Source organism: Chiroxiphia lanceolata, chromosome Z (genome assembly GCF_009829145.1).
Source record: "Chiroxiphia lanceolata isolate bChiLan1 chromosome Z, bChiLan1.pri, whole genome shotgun sequence".
Classification (NCBI taxonomy): Eukaryota; Metazoa; Chordata; class Aves; order Passeriformes; family Pipridae; genus Chiroxiphia; species Chiroxiphia lanceolata.
In genome coordinates, this window is record NC_045671.1 from 38,722,579 (window position 1) to 38,742,404 (window position 19,826).

The 19,826-nt window shown below is 38.8% G+C and overlaps 1 protein-coding gene and 1 long non-coding RNA gene across 3 annotated transcripts in view; one reads left to right on the forward strand and one right to left on the reverse strand.

Moving 5' to 3' along the window:
• RASGRF2 (Ras protein specific guanine nucleotide releasing factor 2) overlaps positions 1–19,826 on the forward strand; it is a 122,897-nt gene that overhangs the window by 96,128 nt on the left and 6,943 nt on the right. For both annotated transcript variants that reach the window (XM_032675762.1, XM_032675763.1), the window contains exons 19-24: positions 8,143–8,255; positions 15,847–15,907; positions 16,401–16,504; positions 16,814–16,898; positions 17,794–17,991; positions 19,540–19,619. In XM_032675762.1, coding sequence (XP_032531653.1) covers positions 8,143–8,255; positions 15,847–15,907; positions 16,401–16,504; positions 16,814–16,898; positions 17,794–17,991; positions 19,540–19,619 — 641 coding nt within the window. The remainder of the gene's footprint in view (positions 1–8,142; positions 8,256–15,846; positions 15,908–16,400; positions 16,505–16,813; positions 16,899–17,793; positions 17,992–19,539; positions 19,620–19,826) is intronic.
• On the reverse strand, positions 9,794–16,470 carry LOC116780578. Its single transcript, XR_004354522.1, has 3 exons — positions 16,257–16,470; positions 12,534–12,597; positions 9,794–12,348 (listed from the first exon to the last, which is right to left on the reverse strand). It is a non-coding gene; the product is annotated as an uncharacterized LOC116780578 (long non-coding RNA).

Here is a 19,826-nt window from a genome sequence, read left to right on the forward strand (position 1 = left end):
AAGTGAGGGCACTTTGCAAGCAATATATAAACTGCTTTGTTACTACATGCTAATAATAAAGAATACTTCATCTCAAGCGCTAAATGTACCCATGTCAAACTGTCTGATCAATTTCCTTTTCCCCATGTAACTGGCTTAATTTTCATAGAGGTTGTTTCCTAGAAAATGAAGTCAGTAAGAGATGTGTGAGAAAATTGGTTGTGTTTGAAAAGCTGAACAGCCCAGAAGAGATTAATAAAACCTCTCTTGGTATCATGGGAGTGATTAAACATTTTGAGTTACTGGAAACAGCCTATGTACACCAAGTTTTGTTTGACTACCTGTTAAATTAAAATTAAAATCCGAATCAAGTGCATCTTGAGCTGTAATAGGAGTGGCAGCAGTCTGTTATTACACTTCTGTGTTGCTGTTCTGTACTTGCTGTGTTCCTACCACAGTTCCCATTAAATAACTGCTGTGCTAAATAAAAGATGGTTAATTTATGTGATTGTGAAAATGTTAGGAATCATCAGACTTTATCTACATTAAGCAACATCTACAACTAGTTTCACTGAAGTTTACATTTCAGAGTTGATCCTGACTGAGTTGTAATTATTCGCTATTATAAGCAAAAAGTAACTATGAAGAGTCCCAGCATACTCTGCATTGTCGTAATTTACCAAAAATAACACTTTCTCTCCTTAAAAATTCAAGTGTTCTCTGTTTTCATTTCAAAAGTACGCATGATATGCAAAAATGTAACATTCTCCTGAATACTTTTGCACCTTTTGTGTCACATTTACAAATATGATTCTTTTAGAAATATGAAGAGGACAAAGATAATGATTAGTAGTTCAACACTGTCCATTTTCAAAGGGGAGGCTATTACCTGGACTCCCTAGTCTCCCACTGCCTTTTATTTTTTCCATGGCAAGGGTGTCATATTTTAATTCTCTATCTCTCTTAGTTCATTATTCCAGTATAGCAAATATTTTAAAATGCAAGGGCTTTGGCATGGAAAATAAGAAATGCTACAGCAACAGAGTATTTAATGAGCATTTTGTGTTGTTTACTTATGAGGCTAGTGAAAGAGAAAGGACAGCAGACCTAAGCAAACCAGAAAAGACTGTCTAGTTCCTGCCAGAAAATTCTGGGACAGGACTGCTTCAAGGAAGACAAGTGAAGAATTGCTGTCTGGCCAAATAGTGTGAAATGTTGGCAGTAAAAGATGGATAGTCCTGGGAGAGCAGGAGCTCTGAGCTTATTTTACAATAACAACACAAACTGCAAACCAGAGAACCCTGAGTGACCAGTGTCTGCTGAAAAAATGCTTATTCAATTTCCAAAATGACAAAGCAATATAAGCATTAAAATTTTTTAAGAAAAACAGACCTGCCAAAAACTTTCATACATTTTGAGGTATTTGCATTGTTCTCTGGCTACTCTCATCAGTCTGGTCTAGTGGAACCACCATGGCAGAAACAAGATGACTTTTAAGGTCCCTTCAAACCCAAACCATTCCACAAGTCTATGATTCCATGACTACTACATTTGAGACATCCTTCATCTTCATGAGCAGCCAATGGTAGGTTTTATTCTCAAAAAGAGGGCAGGTTTTATTAATTGGAAAAAAAAAAAAGAAAATCAGTGGATATTTGCAAAGTTTAACGTACGATACTGTTTTCCCTCCACGTGGCTTTGAATTTGCTTTTGGTGCAAAAATTTCCAGCACAAAATAGGCAATTTCTCTCTGTCTGGTAGACTGTTCTCCTTGTGATGTCCCTAAATCCTTGTGGTCATCGCTGGCCTGCACTGCTATAAAACGTGACCTATTACACACTTTTTTTCTGCCAAAATGCCACTTCCTTATCACTAGATGCAAAGAGAAGCAAAGACAACAGACATGAAGAGTGAGGCTTTCTTTATTTCTCCTTTTTGGGTGTGAGATACTACTGCAGACATGCTTAGTGCTGCAGTTTGTGAATAATTCTGCAGCATAACTGATTCTGTCTTGGTGCTCTCTGATTCACCAGTGACAAGTACAAGTCTGCCTACGTTATTGTCCTGATCTATTGGGCTCTGGTGCAACATAAAGAGACTCACATGCAACCATGTGCTAAAGGGCTCTTATGTATATCATCCCACTTCATTATTCCCTGCTCTCCATTCATCCCTCTGGAGCCCTTGGCTTGTTTCTGCTGCTGCTATGTGTGTAATAACAATGGGTGAGGGTTGGTGCATGACCCCAGGGATGGAGGAATTATGCAAACAAATGGTTCAGAGCCTTGTGTTTACTCACTTTGCTCTAGAAAATCCTTGACCAGGGTTTGGAAGGTCTTTGCTGGGCTATGGAATCAATTACCTTCCGACACTATTTTCCCACTATGTCAAAACCTGCTTTGTTTTTGTTTAAATTTATCTTAGCATGGACAGCATTTAATATGTAAAATTGTCTGTGACCAGGAAACAGAATCATTAAAATTAACAAATCAGACTATTCAGTGAAGATGTGCTTTCACAAAGCAGTTTTGTTATCTTGAAATCATGAGGAGATGCTTAGAAAAAGAATTCATTATTTTTAATACTTGGGTCATACACTGTAGAAGCCTCATTTAAATTTCAAGTAACTGTACAGTGGTAGTAGTGCTAGATCTGCAGCTCTTTCTGGAGGGCAGAAGGAACTAATTAATATCCTCATAAGCATTCAAGACACAGATCAAAATTTGGGAAAAAAACATCCCCAGGTGATGTGACACATACTTTTGTTTTTACTACCCTGAGCAAGAGTGATCAAACCTGTGTTACTCCTCAGCCAAAACCAGCACGGCATGAAGGGTGGCTTTAGGTATTCCAGATTGTTTTGTGTACGTTTTTGTTCTTTCCATTGCATATCCCTCCTTTTTTTTTTTCATTCAGCCATCTGCAAGCCAACAAACCTTTCTTTTTGCCCAGAATAACAGGAGAGTGTTCGTGTTTACATTTTGTTTTTGAAATGTAATTGAGAGGAACAGCATAGGATTCTCCTATTGTAAACAATGAAAACATAAGTGATGAGGCAGAGGATTGTTGTGAAGACAGTGTTGATGGGGACAGAAAGGGCTTATGAGGATAGAACTCCCACTGGCTCCTGTAGAGGTGGAAATCTGGAAGGCAAAAGGAGGCCAAGAGGAGAAAGTCTCAGTATGACTTAATTATCTGGGTGAGGTCTTGCAGCCTTGCTTCCCTTAGAAGTACAGCTGAAATGAGTTGGCAAATCTTAGTTCTCTCTCAAACTCTCGGTGCTAGACAGTGTCAGCGAGCTATGGAGTGAGCATAAGACCTAGGGGGAGGACCATGGCTTGAATTTTGAGAGTGTAGGTCATGATCTCGTGCCCAGTGCCTGCCTGGCTCCAGCTGTGAAATTACCTACTACAAGTCAGTCTCTTGGTCATACCAACAAAGCTGTGGTGGGTTTTCAACAGAAGGATTTGCAGAGGTATTTATTGATAGCACTTAGGGATTAGGAAGAACACCTGTGTACAGACAATTGTCCGAGCAAAGATGATTTTGGTTAGTTAGAAATAGTTTTAGTGCACATCAGTTGGTCAATTCTAGTTTTATTCCATTTCATTGGAATAAAAAAATATAGATACAAAATCCTCTATACGAGCCCCACTTGTCTCATGTTTATGGGTGTAAAATGATGAATAAGATAATATGGCAAATTTATGGCAAATTTTTTGTAGAAATGTGAATAAATTGCACTCGCACCACACTTAGCAAGATGGGCTGTATTTTAAGTGCATTTCAGATGAATGCCCCCTAGGACCTGTGGCCCCTGCCTTGAAACAGCAAAGAAATTTCTGGGATTCTATCTGAAACAAACAGACATCATGCTACAAACTATGAAGAGTCTGAGGGGTTGCCCCAGAGAGAGTCAGAGCAGGGGAACCTGGAGTGAGCCTTCCAGCTGTTGGCCAGGAAATCCAGTTTGCCTAAACTTGTGCAGTGAATAATAATACACTTAATTGCTGCTGTGCTCTGTCGAAATGTTGCAGGAGCACAAGGGTTGGCTGTACTACGACCCTTCAGGGAACATGAGTCACCCCCAGAACAGGAACCAAGCCTGCAGTCAGTCAAACTGATTAACACTTTTCTGCACCCGTTTCTGCTGGAGCCTGACAGGTCCCTCCCCACTGAGGTCCTTCAGGAATGTGCTGCATCCCAGGACTCAGAGGCAGAGATGTCACATTTCCTATCTGTCCTGAGTGCTTTAATCTGACCATAAGTGGTGGCTGGACTCTCCTCTCAAGGTTTCTTGTGTACTACAGCAGTGCCTGGATGAGGAGAGCACTGTATTGTGTGTGCTGGGAGTTAGTTATGCTGTTCATGTAGCTTGTACTTTTAACCTGATTATACTCCATCAGGAGTGACAGGCAAACACTGACTCTGTAGAATCAGGACTGACATTCTTCCCCTAACTATGAGTCTCTGCACTTGAAACTAACTGGAAGACAATACTGTTGTCCACTTGTTTCTTGAAGTAAGCCAGACTTCAAGCTCAGGGATGAATTTTCCTGATAAGCAGTTGTAATAACTTTTCTCTCTGCCTTCCACCTGTGTAAATGTTTTGTTGCAGGTGAATTTATGAAGATTTTCCTCATCACAGTTGTGTGCGTTAATAGCTGAAGTGTATTTTTGTGTTGCAAAATTAAATAGTATCGTAGAGGACTGCAGCAGTGGAGTAACTTCACTTTACTCTGATAGCATTTGATCTGCTGTGTACAAGAGTAAGAGTCACTCGACTTGTTACTCTTTGGCATGAGACCAGATACATGAAAATTGTAAGGCAAACCCCATCTTCTTAAAAATATTCCAAGTTCTTCGTAAACAGTCTTTCAGTAGATCTCTCTCCCCTCCTGCTTCTTCCTTCCCTCCCTTTGTGTTTTCACAGTCCTTCTCACTGACACACTCAAATACATATCAGGTTCTCAGGTTTTAGCTCTGTTTTGTTCATCTGGGTTATTCAATGTTTCCCCACTTTGTTTAGATGCAGAATGTTTCCTCCCATTTAGGAAGATTTAAAGAAAGAGGGGAGGAAAAGCTTTTGGGATTTCACTGAATTCATGTCAAATCTTGAAAATATATTCTCTGAACAAACCACCAATAGTAAGTCTACTGTTTCTAGTTAAAAAAAGACACCTTAGCAAGGCTAAGTTCTCTTTTTGTTGCTTTCTGCTGCCTCTGCTGCAATCTCATTTCTTCTGGCCAGTGATTAAAAATCCCTGTGCCCTTTCATGAAGGACTAGACCACTGTCAAGTTGAAATGTGCCCGCTGGACACTTGAGTGGTTGACTAACTGTATTCCTTCTGTGATGTGTAAATTGCAACTGAGAGTCAAAAAAGTGGTCTAAAATTATATATATAGGTATGATACACATGAATACCATCTATCTACCATAGCTACCTATAGATCTATGTGTCCTATACTATAAACAGATATATATGTAATATATTAGTATATATTCATATATGGGCACCTTTAATGTAATCTGCATGTTTTTAGAGTTATTTATTTATAAATTATACTTAGTTGCTAAGTATTTTGGTGTTTGTATAATTATTATGGTAACCTTTCTACATATGTTAAGTACGTGTACAAGTGCAATGATTTCCCTAGATATTTTTATATATTGCTCATCACACTGGAAACCCTATACCCCTTAGATAATGAACATCAACAGAAAAAGAGATTCTGTCTCCAGTTTACTTCTGAATCTCACCTTTTCCTGCATATTTTTTCTCATCACATTATTAGAAGCAGATGGCACATTGCTTTAAAAAAAAGCACACCAACAATGTGATTCCAGGACTACTTGCCTGTGGGGATTACAGAGTAAAACAAGTTTTGGTATTAATGAGCAATTTATTAATTCTCATTGTTCTAAGAATTACCTTATAAACATGCAAAACCTGGAAATGCTTTGGTTTTGCTGAATTTGATAATCACTGGTGAGGCTTCCCCATCCTATTTGTAAATAAAATAACTTCTAAAGTTCTAGACTTTTTTGGTCATAAATTTGATTGCAATAACCATCTCAAGACATCTTGAGAGAAAATATGTTATAATGAAAATACTCAACGAGCTGTGGTTTGAAAACCATACTTGGAGATCAAATCCTAATCACGTTGATGTGATTTGCATGAGAATTTTCCTCAGCAGTGCTAAATTGGGGTGTTAGATTTGTCAGCTGTTGGACACCTTTTCTGTACATTTAGGATATATTTGTAGCCCACCTAGCAAAGATACCCAACTTCTTTTATACAGTGCCTACCACTGAGCTACAGGACAGACATCACTAAAATTAATTACACTGGTGGCTCAAGCTTGTGCAGGCTTAAGGTTTCTCCTTCATCTAAATTCTGATAGTTTCATATTTCAAATGGGTTTCTTCTAGAAATCACTGGAGTAAACAGCAGTGTCATTCCTCACGTTTTCAATAATTAGTCACATTTCCATACCATAAATATATGAAAAAATTCTCTTGTCTTCTCTTGCAAACAGGCTAAGGCAGGTCCTAAGGGAGGCATTTCAAACAGCGACTATAGAAAATGTAATTTAGAAAACAAACACAGTGCTGTACCCAGAAATAATTTTTGCTTGGCTTTGAGCTGTGTGTCTGATACCCCATCCAAAGCCTGCTGCAGGCTCCCCATTCTTCAACATCCTTGCCTTATGGACAAACATCACGAAAAAAAAAAGACAGATACTAGTAGGTTTCAAGATATTAATTAGCTGTGGCCCAGGTGAGAAGACTTCTGAGTAGTGAAAAGAGGATGCTGTGACAGGAGAGAAATGCTCAGGGCAGGTAATTTCTGAGTGCTGACATTTGAGCAGTAACCATTCCCAAAAAGTGTTGTAGGGGAGGCCATGGCACCTCCTCCTGTAATGAGCATGCATTTTCCTTCTTGCCCTAAGTGTTTCATCCCTTTTCCAAATTAAGCATCACTAGTCTTTGTGACCTTGGGAGAGTTCTGATGCTCTCACATTCCCTCAAGTGAAACCCAGGGTGTGTCTTCACCGGAGGTGGTTCTGGTTCTCCCCAGAGGCAAACATCTCCAGAAATCCTGTCAGTTTAGGAGCCTCTCACAACAGGAGGGGCTGTGCTGCTTATTTGAAAATGAAATACAATGCTCTTGCACCGAGGTGCCAAATATTTCCCATTTTCAGTAACTTTGTGCCTTCCGTTCCCATGGAAACAAGCAGGAGCTCGCCACAAACATGGTTCTGCTTGCAAGTAACTGTGGGTTATCAAGGAAGATCTATGATGCACTAGGCAGCTGAAGGTTTTGGGCTTAGTTTTCTTATCAAAATGCTAGCTTTGAGCTAAATACAAGAATTTCCAGAGTCTACTCCAACACTTGCCTGTGAGTTCCCACCTTAATGCTTGTATATTCTGTTACAACAGAATGTCTCATACTCTGTTCTCTGATTTTCTCCAAATTCAGAGATTGACATAAATGGCTGTAGCACATTCCTGTTCTTGGATTTCAGTCCTGTGTCAGGAGTCAGTCTGCCTTGGAGGGAATGAAAATGCCAAAGCTCTCAGGTGCAGTGCCAGAGAGCACAAGCCTGGTTTAGTGAGTTTATTAGTTTGGGTACTCCACTAAAAGCAGACCTTTCCAGAAGGGTGAGTATGAGATAAGAAATACCGGAGTGGGAGGCAGATAAGCAGAGAAACTCTAGAAAACATTGAAGGGAATCCCAGTGTCCTGCCTTGCTAGGCAGTGGTCCCAGAACTGCAGTTAAACTGTTTTTCTGCTTTTAGAGTCATCACAGGAGAAGAGAGAGGATTTTGTGGGCATTGTTGAGTTTCTTACTTCAGAAAAGAAGGCTGATTTTCCCACTTCCATACAGAAGATAAAGATGAGAAAGGAGATAAATCACAGCCTTTTGGAGATCCTAATTTTGTGGCCTGTTCACTACAACAGCTTTCCAGGTTTCTTTAAATATTCTCAAACCTAATACCAAAAACAAACAAGCAAAAAAAATAAAAATTAAAGGTAAAGGATTCAAACCTAATAGCAGAAAAAAAAAAAGTCAAAACTCATAGAAATATATCCTTTCAGTTGTTTGATCGACATTATGAAGGCAAAAGGAAATAAAACTGTTTTCCTTTTTAGGATTTTGATCTGAACAACGAGCTGAAAATGAATGTGTTCAATTTGCTGGAGGAAGTTTTGAGAGACCCTGACCTTCTGCCACAAGAAAGGAAAGCTACTGCAAACATACTGAGGTAAATGCGTTTCTAGTAATTTAACATCTTAACTGTAGCACGTGACATAGGGCACTGTGTATCAAAGATTGCACAGGGTTTGGGTTTTCTCCAGAGTATCCAATTTTGAGGATTACTAAGGATTTTATGAGCCATAAATGAAGTGTGTGTTAAATTTCATTCATAAAAATACCTGTATTAGAAAATTTTACTGCAGAACATCGGACAGCTATGAGTTCAGTCTTCGTGTATCAGCGAAAATAACTCCATTTGCAAAGTGGGAATATTTTGTAGCTACTGTGTCTCAGTTTAACGAGACAGAAGTGTTTGCTAAGCAGGGCGGGATATGAGGAAAACCAGGCTCCTCTCTAAGTAATTATAACTTCGAAATTAAGAGACTCCAATGGAAAAGGTGTGGAAAAGGAAAATAACAGGTCTTTACAAAAGAATATATGAGAGTCCCACTCCCAAACTCCCACCGAAACCACTTCCGTCCTTTTCGCCTTCCGGCGCGGTTTCTGACCGTGGCCAGCAGGGGGCGCTGCTGGGCCCTGGCCCCGCGCCGGTGGGGCCCGGCGGGGGCGGCGGCCGGGCGGGCCCCACGGAGGGGGAAGGGGGAACGGGGAACGGGGAAGGGGGAGGGCGATTCCTCCTATGCACTCACTCTGTTAAAGACTCTGGCTGGAACTCCCCTTCCTCGTCAACGGGTGTAAACTGCCACTGGCACGGAGAAGGAGGAGTTGGGGGGGGAAGAACAGCCCTTCCCCTCAAAAGTTCCTCTGCAGGTTGGTACCGGCTTTTCCGATGAAATCCGAGGCAGGTCCGGGCCGTGGGCAGAACAGGGCGTGAGGGAACAGAGGCGAGCCGGGGCCAAAAGCAGCTAGGTGAGTTGGCCAAAAGCAGGATGACCCGCAGAGCTCTTTCTCTTCACACACACCCTCCCTGAGTCAGGGCAAAAATGAAGTACCTTCCCCACAAGAATAAAACAAAAACTCCCCTCCCCCTACAGTCCCCTGAAGCCATCAGCTTGGAATGTGGGGCTATTAGCCACTCCTTTTGTGGGTATGCTCACTCTAGCCAGCTCCTTCCCCTCGCTCGCTCAACACCTTTCTTTCACAGTGGTAAAGGGAAAAAATTCCAAGCAGGTTGATTTTTTTCCTTTAAAACAACAAAACCTACGACACACTGATTTTCGTGTGAATTACATTACTGAGGAGCAGGAGACACTTAAAAGACTAAGCCGTGATTAAATAAATAAATCATTTAAAGAATAAGACGTAATTAAAATAAAATATGATCAAACCCACGGATGAATGTAAGATGTGCTTTGTTTTAACATTATTGTGAGTATTCTGAAGGTAAGCCAGTAGGGATGCAATAAATGTAGTATTGTCTGAATTTCCTAAGACCATTTGACAGGTTTCCCCAACAGATACATGAAAAAACAAAGTGACTGGAAAGTTGTTCACTTGAGGGGGGGGATGTCAAACAAAGGAAAAGAAACAATTATAAATTCTTGTTAAAAGCACCTTTATTTTTACATAAATAAAAATCTCCTTTTTAATAATGCTGCATGTGCTGCTCTTCCAAGTAAAAGTATTAAGTTTGTTTCGTGTATTTCTTTGGAAAAAAGAGCAAGCCAGAGAGCAGAAAGTATGAGGATAATGGGTTTTAATAATACGTGTTACAGCATAGGTTCTGTCAGGTTGCTCACAGTGGGGAAGATTACCTTAAGACTTTCAGCTTTCTAAGAAAATGTCAGAAGATAAACCTGGATTGGCTGTTCCTGGCAGTAATGGGATACATTTATAGGCCTTTAACATACAAGTTTGTCAGCAATTTCCTGTACCCCATTTTAAATTAGCCAATTTCCATCAGTTGTTGCATCAAAAAATGGACTGTGGTATTTATGTGTTAATTATGAGTCCTTTTACTGCTGTTCTCTGAAATGGTAGATGTTGTTTCTCCTCTCTTCCCTTCTAGCCCTTATTACTGAGTATTAGAGCACACCGTATATAATACACTAGTGAATACAGTTCATCAGATATTTCCATTTTTCAGGCTTTTTTTTCAGACTTGAAATTCTGTGAATTTTCACTCTGTATTTCTTTTGAAAAAAAATAAATGCTGTAAGAAGTGAAAATTCTGAAAAAGTTAAATTTTTAAAAGCTGAGAAATGGGGAAAAGGCATTTTTTTTCTTTAGCCTTTGCTTACATTAGTTGTCAAAACTCCTTTATTGCTTTTCAAGGCTGGGAATGCTGCTAAACATATTTGGATATTGGACAATTTGATGTCAAAAATTTCAGTACTGTTTCAGTGTGAATTAAAGTTCAATATGCTTTCACACTCTCTCACTGGAAGGAGGAGCTTTGGTGTTTGGATCATCTCAGGGGAATGGGTTGTCTGTTAATTGAGTGACTTCCACAGTGTAGCAAAGCACTGGAGATACTACTGGAGATACAGGCTCTCAGCAATGCTATATAGTTAAATGAGAAGAGGGAATTACAGGATATAAGGGATAATATGAATGCAGTTGTTTGTGTGTAACTGTTTATCTTTTGCAGTGACGCAGGAGTGCCCATTCCTTTACTTTTCTGGTTTTGTTATTTTTTCATTTATTAAATCTATTTATGTTATTTTATTAATTTTTATTGCACATTATTAAAAGATGAATATATATAAGCTTTAAAAACCCCTGAATTACTTGCTAGTCTAAGCAGTGACCTGCTGTCCTGTGGAGCCTGAACACGTGTTTCTGGAACCATCTCAGGTACTTGGTGCATCAAGGAGGGGTCCCTCTGGTCCTCCAGCTCCTCATCTGGTCAGTGGATTCAGACAGAAAACCAACTGTTCCTTGAAAACTTAAGTTTGCAATAATCCAGAATATAAAATGGAGGAATAGTTTCTGTCGAAGTGTTTAGTTTTTCTAGCAAGTTGAAAAGATCCTTGTACAGTTTGATTTCATGAGGAATTGAGAAACAAACAAAAGCAGAAGACACAACATCCACATGCCTCCATTCTGTCTGATTGCATGATTTATGAATGAGGTTTCTAGTGCTTGAACAGCAAAGCGGCTGCTGTACTTTCACTAAAAACAAAAGTACTGCATCTGGTGCTAAGAGGACTTGATGACCCAGGGATTGTTCTTTTGCTGATGTTCTGCCAGCATGGTGCTACGGCTGGTTGTGTCCAAGCCAAACACTGAACTTGCTCTTCCCAAAACTGGGAGAGTTCTCCCTGTTGCTTGTCTCTAAAGATCACTATTTATCGTAGTAGGGACAACCAAGACCATGTTCCTCTTGACAAAGAACTGCTCATCTTCAAGCCAGCATTGCACTGAGACATCGGGAAGAGGATCCACATTCTCTCGGAGTATTTTGTACTTTTTCCTGCATCAGAGTGAGGATTTTCTATCACTTGCCAACATGTCAATGTTCTGAACGTTGAGAGAATGCCTTTTATGGAATAAAATTATTTGTTGAGTTCCTTCAGATATCCGTAGGTTATAATGACAGGGTGAAGGGTCTGCATTGACTTGGAAGAAACTCTGTGGTAGGACCCACTGTGTGTTCCTGAAGCACCAAACCACAAAACAAGCTGCAGGCAGGAAATGAAACTTCCACAGTCACTCTCTATTGTGGGGGAGATTCTCTTCACCAAAATTTAGGCATCCTGGCTGCTCCTCCAGAGATCGAGACCCTGCCTTCCTCAGTTGCCGAACACAAGCAGTGGTAGGATGTGAATCCCACCCTGGATGCCCTAAAGGTACCCAGAGTCTTTGTTCTTGTAGAGATGTGGAGGTGTTTTCAGGTACTGTGTCCTTCTCTTGTTTCACTGTCAACATCTGGTTTGGAGAAATGCTGCTCAGTCCATCACTGCCACACACTCACTTCCTTGGAAAGATGTCAGCTTTCTGATTTTCTTCTAAATTGAGACCTTTCAGCTAATATTACTTAGAGGAGAAATATAAATAACCCAACTGGAACTGAATGGCTTTTCTACTGCTGTTAGAAATTGATTTGTTTGAAGATTTTTGACAGCATCCTTTTCATATGAAAGCACAGATCTGTCGAAAGTGGAAGTTTCGATGAAACTTTCATTCAAAAGGCTTCTCTGGGACAGGATGAAAATGAGAAGAATGAGTGAGCCAGTTGATGAAAATAGTCATTCACCCATTTGCTAGCTGAGTGTCATAAAACAGGCTTTTTTTGTTGCTCTGAAGAAGTGCTTGCTTCAAGCATTCTATCTAAAAGGCCATGGCATATCAAAACATGTATTCTATCAAAATTCTGGGTTACCTGTCAGATGTCACTGTAGGCCTTGGCTTCCCCACATTTCAGTTTTTGTAGTGTACTCTCAACTCTGAAAAGCAGAGGAATGCAGGATGAGGCTAGGACAAGCATTTCTTATCATAAATTCAACGTTCAAACATTCATGAAAAAAAGTTCATGCTTTCTGAGCCTAAAGATTGGTATTTTCTGTGTCTCCTTGAAGGGTATTGGGTAAAAATAGGTCTTTTTACAAACTACCCCAGCCTTTGAGTGCATGTACGCATGTGTGCATTAATATTTCTTGGAAAATCATTCCCTTTATTAACAGAGATTAGAGGAGGAGGAAAGGATGGTTTGTATTCCAAAGATATCGTGGTCAGCTCTGGGAGAGGCTCTGTTTAGAATATGAATGACAAGGAAAATGTTGATGAGAGGTACTGAGCTGCTTCATGCCTTGAGTCATCAAACAAAGCAGCTGGTATTTCTTGCATGATGGGATTTTTGTTGTGTGGACTGACAGGGTTTCTCTTCAGGGTGAAAAAGCTTTTTTTTTTTATCAGTATCTGTTCTGAAACCTATCAGTGTATGTTTTGCTTGAGATTTTATCGGCCCTATTTATTAACCCTTGAAATCTGGATAAAATATAATTGATAATGAAGCAGGAAGGTGTAAAGTTCAGACTGAGCAGCAGTCAATATTTCTGATAAATGATCTTCTCTGGAGAAAAACAGCGTGGTTCAAGAAACACTTTTTCCTTTCTCTTCCTCAGACTAAACATAAATGAAATCCAGGGATATGCAGATGTCAAAATTTGGTGAATGAACAATTTTTCTGCCTTGTATAATGTCACCAAACAACACCTTTCAGGCTCTACAACTTACAGTAGCTTTTAAAAATACTTTTAAAATGCTTTATGTACCATAAAGGAATAAGGACACACATGTTAATATTTTCAACTAGAAAATTAATTTAGTATTCAGACTGGTCAGGCATGAAGAATAGTGTGTGTGTGAGAGAGGTCTAATCTTAGCTGCCGACTCTAAGAATTGGAAAGATATCTCTTATTGATCTACTTTCTTCATTTTTAAGGATACTGATGGAGGTGTCACCCAATCCAGTCCTCCCTGAGAGTCATTCTGTGCAGCAGAGTCTCTCGGTGCCTTTGCTTTCTCTCATGACCCTTTTCACATGGATCTGTGAAAAGCTTAGCTTCCAGGAGCTCTCCAAGGAGTGCAATGGAAACTGCCCAAGCAGGACTGAGCAGCCCAAAACATCTTCCCAGACCCCTGTTGGAGCTGGGAATCCCAAAGCTGACAACAGTACAGACTGGAGTGCGAGCTGCAATTGATGCTGTCAAAAAAACAGCTTTATCCAGTGCAGAGATTTGTTATCCTCTGCAGTTTAAAAACAGAGCATTTACCGATAAAAGGAAAGTTGCTTGTTTGTTTGGGTTTGTTTTGTTGTTTTGTTGTTGGTTTGTTTTTTTTTTTATGAGACCACTGTGTTAGAGAAAAAGTGTCTGTTTAGAAAAGGAATTGAAAGTTTACATAAAATGTGAGATGTCATGATGAGCAGTATCAGGCGGCAAGGATGTGGAAAGGTTAACTATTTTCAGCCTTTTAAGAACTTCATGTTTCATATTTTATTTCATATTAGGCAAACACACTAATTTCTATATCAAAGGCGGGCCAATGTAAACTTATATGTAAGTAACTTAGATGAAGAATTTACGAGATAGATAAGAATACTTGGGGCAGAGGCAGGGCACAGGGACAAGTCCTGTCTGTTTTTTATTGCCAGCAGGCACATGCTTGTGTCACAGGTTAAACAACACCTTTGTGCAGGCAGTCACCTGTGAGGTACAGCACAAAATAAGCTGCTCAGGAAGGGACAGATTGCCAGTCTGTTTACAGTCACTGGGGCTGCACACCATTATCATCCAGAGAAGAAGCTTACGGTTCTCCTGTAGAGATAAAACATTCAAGACATTATATGTCTTGTGTCATCAGACACAAGGTGTTTCCAGCCCTTATGAATAGAAAAAGGGGATTTTTGTGTGGATTTTGGTAGGCTGAAAATGAGAGAAGGAGGTTTCTTAGATTTTGTGTTCATCTGCCTTTGATTTTAGCCGAGCTCTCCAATTTGGCAAACCAAGAGAAAACAATAGCAGCCCACAACAGAGGAACCTGGTGTACTGAGCGATAGTGCTTCCTCCCCACCCAGATGGTACAAATTCTGAGCCTCACACTCATAGCTGAAGTCTCCAGGCAATGGGATCCTTTTCCTTTAACCCTTTCTCTGGCTGGTATGTGGAAAAATGAAGAATTGGAGGGACCATGGGGAAATACCAGATCCTGTTGCTGTGCCTTCTGGAATCACCAGTAGAACTGTATCTTCTTTGAAAATAGTCATCTAAACTTTCCTTGGAAATTCAGCTGATGAGGACTCTCTGCAGAAAGCCTGACCCAAGGCTCACTTGTACTTGCACCTTCAACTTGATGTTGAAACTAAACCTCCCCTGACGCAAATCATCCCAGTGACTTCTTGCCACATTGTTGGTGTATTTTTAGGCAGTTTTTTACATACTACGTACATTCTTTCTCTCTAAATCTTCTCCTTCCTATATTACATTAATCCAGTCTATTCAAAGCTTCTCTGAGTCTGTATTTTCCAAATGAAGGGGTAAGAGCTTATAATTATGTGCCAGTATGCTACATCCGAGTAGGTGGCATTTGATGAACACTTTTTACTTTGGGGTTAATTTTTGACCCACTACTCTGAAATAACCATAATAATCATGATTTTTCCGGAGCAGAATTGGAAGCACTCGTTAACACTTGTGTTACTGAAAATAAAACCTGCAGTTTGTTGTCCACTTCCACACTCTCAGCTCTTCATGTGGGATGCTGCGCAGGACAGTGTTGTATCAATAAACAAGAGCACTCTTTTATGCCTGCCTGTTTGTGTGTCTTCACTATTCACATGTTGATTATTCAGATATATCCCCAAAATACCATTTTAGTTTGAAATCAGAGAAAATACTTGAGGTGTCATTTTCCACCTTTAGGTTTCCTTGGATTATTCAGGATTCATTAGCTCAGAGATCTTAAACCTCCATGGAAATATTTTATTTTGCATGTCTGTGATGATGTAAAAGTTGGTACCCTTTTACTTAAAACAAAACATGGGCTTTTAGGTACCAGATAAATTTTTTTTCTTTACCTCTTCTGCAGTCTTAGGATTTACTTTAGATAAACCATATTGCTGATCTACGATAAAATTTTCTAATAACCACCAACAATTTCATTTATGTAGGGTGTTCTGCTACTTCATTTTTCAGGACTCTTTCTCAGGATGATCAAGATGATACTCATTTGAAGATAGAGGATATCATTCAGATGGTGAGTTCATCTTGAAATTTAAACATAAATACTCCTATAGAAATGTTGTGGGTTTGAGTCAATAAAATGTCGCACAGTCGTGACTTGTTGTAAAGTATTTCTGGACAGAAATACTTTACATCAAGAATGTTTATTTCAGTTTAGAAACAGTAAGAATTTGGAGCCCTTATCAAAAATGAACAGATCAAAACTTTAGGATTTGGATTTAAATCTCATAATTAAAAAAATGGAAATATATGAATATATATAAAATTATAAGCACAGAGTATACAGGCTTGAATTAACCTACATTCATGATGCTGACTTGGTATGTGCCTGTTTGTCTACGAGTTTCCAGCCTGATGCTTACCTTTACGTTGTTAGGAATTGTTCTCAATTCTTTGTAGCAAAGAAGTTAATTACAACTCCCTGCTGAGAGTGTGCATGAAGCTCTCCACGCCCTGTGCTTGACACAAAAAGGGATCATTTTAAAGTGTTGTCCTTGCTTTTGCAGTCGGACTGTCCAAAACCGGAGTGCTTTGAGACGCTGTCGGCCATGGAACTTGCAGAGCAAATCACCCTCCTAGATCACGTGGTGTTCCGGAGCATTCCCTACGAGTAAGTAGGGAATTTGCTACTGGCAAACGCGTTTGCACACATGAAAGGGTAACGTGGATATAAATAGGGTCACAACACTGAAAATTAGTGTGGGGCCATTAAAAGAAAAATAAATCTTCTTAATAAAATTTACCATTTCAATCAGCGTTAAAAATGGTATAGTGAAACGCTGGAATTAGTGTAAAGCTGTTATTACCTTCCAGCACATTGAGGTATCTTTGAAATCTACTTAGGCTGTGGTTATAGGCACTGTCCTGTGTTTATTAAGAGCATTTTTGTTTGCTTTTTTTCTCTCCCCTCAATGTGTAGAGAGTTTCTTGGGCAGGGCTGGATGAAAGTGGATAAAAATGAGAGAACGCCCTATATTATGAAAACCAGTCAACATTTCAATGATGTAAGTACTCTTAAATGTCTGTTGCTTTCTAAGAACTCTTGTCTGTGACCTCTGGAACAAAAACACTGAATTTTGTTACAATGTGATGTAATGTCTTATCTAGTAGTGACTGAATGTTACAGCCTTTTTGTGATTAACCATTTCAATCAAAGCAGATGAAGATTCTCCTTTCCTGTAACTGGTACTCAGCATTTCAATGAGAATTTAAGAGAGCAGAGTACTTTAAACTGTACTACAATGCCTTCCTGCCTACAGAAGAAACTACATTTTCTCCAGAGAAATATAACACCAATTCTATTTAATGAATGTTCTTTGTATCCCCAAACATGTCTTTGCTTTTTACCATTTTCCTTGGATTTTTCTGAGAGACTTCCTGATCAGTTTTACTACTAATGACTTGAGGGTGCTCCTCATTGCATCTCTTACACTTCTTTCATTTCATCTTCCCCTTCACTTCCCTAAAACAGTGTTTTCAATATACTTTCCCTGGTTTTATTAAGAGCCATAATTTCTGTTGTGCATTAGTTGGGGGGTTTTTGGCCTCGTTCATTAATTAGTTGTACGTTAAAAAGGATTTCATTTAAATTATTAAATATTTTACTTTTCTTTTTAAATTATTATTTCATAGAAATATATAAATATTATGTATAAATATGGATTTAAAATAAATCTAAAATTTAAAAATAAATATATAGTTTATTTTTATATATAAATAATATAAATGCTGTGATTATGCATAAATACCATATAGTGTAATAATAGAAAAGTAATATAACTAATATATAATGTAATTATAGATAAATAATAGAAATAAATATTATTAATATAAATAAATATATACACAAATTATTTTTAAAATTAAATTTCCTAACTTTCTTCCTGTTTCTTTGGTCAGATGAGTAACCTGGTGGCCTCCCAGATCATGAACTATGCTGATGTCAGCTCCCGGGCCAACTCCATTGAGAAGTGGGTGGCTGTTGCTGATATTTGCAGGTGTTTGCACAATTATAATGGTGTGTTAGAGATCACCTCAGCCTTGAACAGAAGTGCAATCTACAGGCTTAAGAAAACCTGGGGTAAAGTATCCAAACAGGTAAGAAAGACACAATTGTGAGGAGGGTTTCTAGATTTCATCAGTCAGTATGTTCGGACAACATGTTCAGATAATATTCCTCCTATAAATATTTCTGCTTCTCCACCAAGTGGTATTTCATGTCAAAGTCTTTGGAATTTATTTTTTTATAAGTGGGAACAAACAGTTTTCAGCAGAATTAGCAGGTGCCAAAGACTGCTGAAGTACTGAAATACTCAAGTAAACTGAATTTAAATATTTTCAGATATACACATCTGGGTGGTTACAAGCCATAGCTAAAGTCAGGTCAGGTGCCTCAAACAGGAACTGCATTTCCCTGACTGTGCAGAAAGCCAGGAGGAAGGGCAGCACTTTGCAAATTGGTGAGGTTTTTGCTGCCCATTAGAAGACTGTTGACAACCAGTGTTCTTTCTAATTTGGGGGCTCAGGTGTAGATGCAGTGAATGCCTCTCTTTAACCCTTACCTTGCTTATGAGAATGTCAGCAGCATGGCTGAGGCTGTGGGAATGCCTACCAGTCACAAAAATAAGACACACATACACAGAAGAAGACTAGTCAGGATGAAGAGTATCCAGTTTTTTATGTCCTCTCTTTTAAATGCTTCAGAGAAATCCACTTAAAATACATTCTGACTGATTTTCATAGCTGTTTCATAGCTGGTGCTTTTATTTAAAAACAAATTCTGATTCTTTTATTTAAAAATATGTTAAAAATCCTTTCAATACAGACTGTTATAAAAGAGGTCACCTCTGGAAAGTTCTATGTTTAGAATTTGTTCAATTTTTAAACTTTTCAATTAAAAACAAAACAAAAACAAAACCACAGCAGATTGATGTGGTTGCACAGTTCTCTGGTACTTATTGGGAATGTAATCTGAATTTTTCATCAGCCTGCTATTTAGAAGAAAATGACTGTTTCTGCCTACAGCTTTCTCTTAATTGGAATTTCTGTTTCAAAAATGATGAATTTCTCATCATTCTCTACACTGTCTCCAGTCTGTAGCATAAACAGGCTGAAAAGCAAATTTGTTTCATTTATGAAGTAACCAGGCTCAGATGATGCCCACTGAATGTGACTTGTGTAAGACAGGAATATATTTCTGTATACATATTCAGCTTTTATTGGGAACTTGGAGGCAAGACCAGCTTACAAGACAGAAAACAGCCTTTACGGTCACCAACTTCAGTAAATACAGCTGAGGATCCTCAGCAACGTGTAGGATCAAGTCCTTTATATTCTTGTATAACAGTAAATTGAATTTCTGGCCATTAATTTAATGAACTCATGGGTTTTCCCCAATTTGCAGGCTAATAGTGTTAGTATTGACACAGGTTCTGTATATCACTTGTAGGAAAATCTTTAATGCTGCCTAGTCTCCATTTTCAGAAATACGTGAGGAACTAACAAGCAATAAAGCTGAAATCTTAATGCCTGTTTTATTACTTTTGAAAGTGGAATGGAGATGCTAAGTTAATTACACCTTTTCTAAAATCTAATCCCAGTTGTATGTGCACCAGCAATGACATTTGTAATGCATTTTCTTTCTAGACAAAGGCTCTCATGGACAAGCTTCAGAAGACTGTATCATCTGAAGGAAGATTTAAAAACCTTAGAGAAATGCTCAAAAAGTATGCCTTCCTACAATATACAAATGTTTTGTTATAAGCAGTGGATAGTACATACTAAAGAAGAATTGGCTTTGATTAAGTTTTAATAATTAATATAATTCTGGGTAATATTTTTGGACTAAAAATCTTTTAAATTCTAAGTTGGTTCTATATGGCATTATTGTTTTGCTGAATATCCTGTGATTTAGTTCCCCTCATGTATAAATG